This window comes from Muscardinus avellanarius, assembly GCF_963383645.1.
Source record: "Muscardinus avellanarius genome assembly, chromosome: 8".
Taxonomy (NCBI): domain Eukaryota; kingdom Metazoa; phylum Chordata; class Mammalia; order Rodentia; family Gliridae; genus Muscardinus; species Muscardinus avellanarius.
Genome location: NC_137794.1, coordinates 31,360,911 through 31,366,910, shown reverse-complemented (window position 1 = coordinate 31,366,910; position 6,000 = coordinate 31,360,911). Strand labels below are relative to the sequence as shown.

At 35.2% G+C, this 6,000-nt stretch overlaps 1 protein-coding gene across 3 annotated transcripts in view; it reads right to left on the bottom strand.

The window, feature by feature from the left end:
* Positions 1 to 2,353: 2,353 nt before the first annotated feature.
* IBTK (inhibitor of Bruton tyrosine kinase) overlaps positions 2,354 to 6,000 on the bottom strand; it is a gene marked incomplete at both ends in the record, with an annotated part of 83,776 nt that continues 80,129 nt past the window's right edge. For all 3 annotated transcript variants that reach the window (XM_080700772.1, XM_080700770.1, XM_080700771.1), the window contains 3 exons: positions 2,354 to 2,485; positions 3,292 to 3,424; positions 4,008 to 4,079. In XM_080700772.1, the coding sequence (XP_080556898.1) occupies positions 2,354 to 2,485; positions 3,292 to 3,424; positions 4,008 to 4,079 (337 nt within the window). The remainder of the gene's footprint in view (positions 2,486 to 3,291; positions 3,425 to 4,007; positions 4,080 to 6,000) is intronic.

Below are 6,000 nucleotides of genomic sequence, written 5' to 3'. Positions count from 1 at the left end.
GTCTGATTGTGAATACTGCCAATTATGGAAGTATTGGGTTACATTAATTTTGCCTAAGTGGTATTTTATAATTTCTTAGTCTTAGCCACACTGATATGGACAATTGGCTATTTTAAAGAGGAAGTCTGTTGTAGTTGTAAGGGAACCATAACAAAAGACAGAAGACATTCTTATGGGCACTTTCTCTGGATTCACTTTCTTTAATTTTTAAAAGGAAAAGAATATGCCTAAATTTAATAAATAAGGCTTCTTCAGATTTAACATTTTATGAAACCTTTATCAATCCTGTTATAAGGAAAAAAATACACATACTCTACCTTCCAAATGTGTTACAAACAATCAACTTATAACCAGCAGTATATTTTCAAACATACTATATCTGCTGTCAGCCATAAAAAACCAAAATCATGTCATCTGCAGGAAAATGGATAGAACTGAGAGCATCATGGTACATGAAATCAGCCAGACTTGGAAAATCAAGGGCTGTATGTTTTCTCTAACACGGGAAAACTAGAGAGAAAATAGAAAAGGAATTTTATTAAAATGAGGAGTGTGGCCTGCAAAATAGTGGAAGGGAATTGGAGAGGAGGAAAGGGGAAGTCTGCACAAGGAAAGAGAACAAATAATGTTAGGGTGCATATATGAATGGATATATCAGTGATCTATTTTTTTTTTTAATTTTTTGTGGTACCGAGGGCTGAACCCAGGGCTTTTCAACCTCCGAGAGACACCCCCAGCCCTATTTTTTTAAATACTTTATTTGGAGCCGGGCGTGGTGGCGCATGCTTGTAATCCCCACGCTTGGGAGGCGGAGACAGGAGGATCGCACAGGTTCGAAGCCAGCCTCGCTGGCTTAAGAGACCCTGTTTCCAAAAATAAAATAGGTCTGGGAGTGTAGCCCGGAGGTAGATGGGCTTCCAGGAACCACAGTACCACTAAATAAATAAATAAATAAATAAATAAATAAATACTTTATTTGGAAACAGGGCCTCACTAAATAGCTGAGGCTGGCTTCCAACCTGTGTGATCATCCTGTCTCAGCCTCCCAAGCACTGTGATTACAAGCGTGAGCCACCAAGCCCGGCTCTACATCAGTGATCTAAACACTTACTGGATATTAATGTAGCTGTCTGGGAAAATAATTAGTAATTCTTCTCACTCATAAAATGTGTCAACATAGTTAAATATCAAGAACACATCAGTAGTGAAATGAATCAAGATCATTTTTATTGCACATTTGTTTATAGGTCTGCTGCTTCTGGGTAGAGCTAAACCTGAAATATTAATTTCAGCCATTTTCCATCAACTGAATTATAGCAGTGAATTGCTATACTTTACTATATGTCTTATTCCTATATGTTCTCCTACGTTTATTTTCCAGAAACTAGATCATTAACTTTCTCAATTTGTTTACATATTGGAGCATGGATTTAACATTAAAAAAATTAAACACTCAAAAACAAATCAAGCAGCATACTGTAAAGAAAACAAATAATTTTTACATCTATACATATAATCCAGACTCAAAGAACTTCTAATTATACAATATGTAAAGGTAACTATAAAACAATTCTTCTGAACAATTCTAGTATAGATCAAGCATTTAAGAAAATTTTAACACATGAGAAACTGATTCTTTCACAATTAAGCTTTTATGTCTTCCCTTCCCACCCCCAAAAAGCTCTCACAACAACCCAATGACTCCAAATCTTACAAATTGTTGTCTTGGGCTAAACTGTCCAGAATAGTTAAGCATTCTTATTTTCTTTCCACTATAATCTATCACTAAATGAAAAAGAGATAATGTTCTGTCTAAACTGAAATAGGGCATCTGAGCAGGACAGGCTTACAAAGGGTCCAATGAAAACATTGTTAGTCTGATGGAAAAAAAAACATGAATAGAGAATAACTACTGCAAGCAAATAAAATTCTGATCATTAATGGATCATAAGTCATGACTGATGCTCCTATTTTAAGCTCATCACTGCCATATTAAGAAAGCAAGATCTATTATTTCAAATTCCCAAATGAAAATTTTAGTTTGAATGTTTCACTCTTAAAAATTTATTTCACTCATATTTTCCTTTGTAAGATTATTCAGAAGACACAATCCTGTTTAAATATAATAAATCTTTGTCTGACACATTTTCAAATCAAAGTTACTAAAATCACAATTTTAATGTATTTCTTTTTAACCATATAACCTTTATAAATGAAATAAATTAGATCCTTTCTTAGTCTGTCTAGAATGATCTGCTATCAAACCTATAAGAAAGACTTCTATTCCATAACATTTCTTTCTGCTGTTATAGTAAACACAATCATGAGAAATGCATCTCAGCTCCACAGTGAACTAGCATCCATTCTTATTCCACATAGGCACTGCCAGTGGTCCTTGCGGTGTTCTTTCCACAATAACGAACTCATCAGGGTTGCCAAATGCCTCATAGAAAACCAATAAATCTTGTATCGCACGCTCCTCAACCTGAAAGAAGGCAGGGGTAAAAAGGCTTGTTTTATTTCTTTAAGTATAAACTAAACATTCAGGATATATTAGTTTTTAAATTTCTTTTTGAAGACTGCCAGTTTACATGGATGTAATATAGCATAATTAAATCAAGAACCTTGCTATGCCCTTGGCAAGTGGAAAGCAAGATGCCTGAGCTAGAATAGCCAGATATCCATTCTCTCCTTTCAATTTGCATCTTAAGCAAAAAGAAAAAGAAACTGAAAATAAGAGCTGGGATACATTCACTTCAAGTTTCTTCATATGAGATTTTATTTCCTGTCATGGCGCAAGTACTCTAAATATTGTTTCTGAGCTCTATGGTGCAACTTGGTAGCTCATGTATTTCTAAGCATAGATCTCTGATCTTTCAGTTAAATATATGAAATTGTAACATTCCTCATATAAATCTTCTTTTTCTTAAGTTAAGCGAAAGTTGGTATCTATAGATACCAATCTAAGAACTCTTACTGACACAGAAGCCAAGTATAGCACCAGATACTGTCAAATTCTTATTGGTCACTTTTAAAACCCAAAGCAGTCCAAAGTATTACTAAAGGTAAAAGCCATACACTTTACCACAATTTACTAGTTCTAAGTTAATAATCTCAAAGATCTTCAATTAATACTTGAATTACTGGATGTCTCAATTTAGTTTTACATGGCATTTATTTTTGGCAGATACATGTACCTTTCCAAAATAAACAAATATAATTTTCTTAAGACCTAAGAAAGAAATAAGAGTATAGTTCTTCCTTAAATTCCCTAAGAAGTATGTTCTATACCTGAATCAGAGCCAAAGGTTTTTCTCGACTTCGGATAAGAGCTGCTTCCTGTTGTAGCTCCTCTTCTACAATAGATGCAAAAGTGACTGGAGCTACCATGGAAGTCGAAGCCAATGAGGCAGATAGCCAGGGACTATAAGAAAAATAATGAATTTCACTCAACTTCCTGAATTTTTGTAATGCAAAATTTTCTCTGAAATATTCTTTAGCAATGTTACATATCTTTTTCCAGTGACTACTTCATAAGGGGCCTGGAAGATTTTGTATAAATTATGGAATGAGAAGGTAAATGCGATTTTATTTGGATTAGTATTACCGAGAAAGTTTTGGAAAATTCTGGAATGTGAGGGTAGAGCCGAAGCAATTTAACTCAGAAGAAAAGGCAGTTCAAGCCGGCATTTGGGAGGCTGAGACAGGAGGATCACAGTTTGTAGCCTCAGCTATTTAGGGAGGCCCTCTGCAACTCAGTGAGACCCGGTTTCAAAATAAAGAATAAAAAATAGGGAAGGGGCTGTAGCTCAGAGGTCGAATGCCCCTGGGTTCCATCCCCCAGACCCACAAAAAAAAAAAAAAAAAAGGCAGTTTAAACTGTGTAGCAGTGTGCTCAAACAATACGTTCTACTTAACACCACATTATTCCCAATTTCTTAACATTCCCTTTTGATGCTATGTAGCAATTTAGCTTTCCAGGCCCCAAACTAATCAATTAATCTTACTTGGGACTGTCTAGAAGTGGTAAATCTGAAATATGGTTGCCCTCTGGTCCTGGGGTGCCATGAGTAGAACATCTGCAAAACAAATGCCAAAACTGGATATTAAAGATATATATATATATATATATATATATATATATATATATATATATATATATATATATCTGCTTAAACTGTAAGCTCCTGACAAATGAATGTAGTCAGGTCTATCTTTAAAATTACAAGTAAATGAAATAATATAAACTCTTTTATACAACAAAATTGAAGTTATTCAAGAAATGGTTTACTTTTTCTAACAATCTTATAAGCAGTTACAGTAATCAATACATTAGAAACTACAGAGAACTTTGTGAAGAATGTTTTGCATTTTATGAATAAAATTACACATCAGTACTCAATATCAAAATGCATATAAACCATATCATTAACAGTCAGTTTTCCTGGATGACTAATATACTTTGATAAGCTAGAGATTACAGATAGGACAGGAATATAAGACATGATCTCTAAGAGCTCATAAGCTAGATAAGAAAACATAGAATATAATGGAAAGAATTTAAGATGATCTCTTAACAAACTGAGTTCTACTGACTAAAAGCACTATAAAAATCAAAATGTTTTAGTTATCTGAAAAAGCCCAAGGGAGAAGAAAGACTTTGGAAGACAATAGTAAACAGGCATATGAGGAATGGAGTAGGAAGCAGTCTAGCAAGGAGAAAAGCTAATGAAAGGCACTAGGGTTAGCCAAATTCTGGAATTTTCAAGCGAGACCAGTCCATAGAATTCTTTAAATTAAACAAATGCTCTCTCTTTCAGCAATGAGTAAAGTAGGGCCGAAAACACTGGCTTCCTGATTCATTTATGCACACTTATTGGGCATATCTCAGGGTTATTATTTATTTATTTATTTATTTATTTATTTATTTATTTATTTTTGGTGGTACTGGGGTTCCTGGAAGCCCTCTACCTCGGGCTACACTCCCAGACCTATTTTTTTTAATATTTTTATTTGGAAACAGGGTTTCCTAAGCCAGCGCGCGCGGCTGGCTTCAAACCTGCGCGATCCTCCCGTCTCTGCCTCCCAAGCGCGGGGATTACAAGCATGTGCCACCACGCCTAGCTATCTCAGGGTTATTAGTCCCTAAAAATTAGGCTGAATAAAACTCAATCCTACCGGGCATGTGGTACATGCTTGTAATCCCACTACTGGGGAGGCTGAGACAGGAGGATCTCAGGTCTGCAGCAAGAGCCTCGGCTACTTAGTGAGGCTCTCTGCAACTTAGTGAGACCCTGTTTCAAAATACAGAATAAAAAGTAGGACTAAGGATATAGCTCGGAGGTAGAATGCCCCTGGGTTCAATCCCTGGTGCTGCAACAACAACAAAACAATTAAATCCCCTCCCCTCAAAATATACTAATAGGGGAATTTAAAAACACTACACTTAAGCAATGATAAAATAACACATAAAAGTACTATAACTGATAGCTATACTAACATGTACAAAGTACCAATGATACACATACCATGGACTCATAGAAGTTGACACAGTACAGAAAACAAAGAAATACAAAAATGCTGAGGACACTTGTTCTGAGATATGACTCTGGTTGTACAAATACATGGAACTGCAAAGCACTTTGATAGCTTGTTCAAAGGTAGGCTAGTCTCTTCAATAAACAAAGCATGACTAGACTGAATGATAGAAGAGATTTAAAAGAGCAATAAAATTTTAAACACAGCAGTACCAGTATTTTCATGTGTATCATCTCATTTAATCATTGGGATACTTTTCAAAGGATATATTATTTCCATGATAAAGACCAGGAACCTGAAACTAAAAGATTCTTTTCATTTTTTATTTTATTGTGTTACTAGGGATTGAACCCAGGGGTATTCTATCTCTGAGCTACCCCCCCCCAGCCCAATTTTATGTTATTTTTGGAACAGGGTCTCATTAAGTTGTGGAGAGCCTAAGTAGCTGAGACTTGCCTCAAA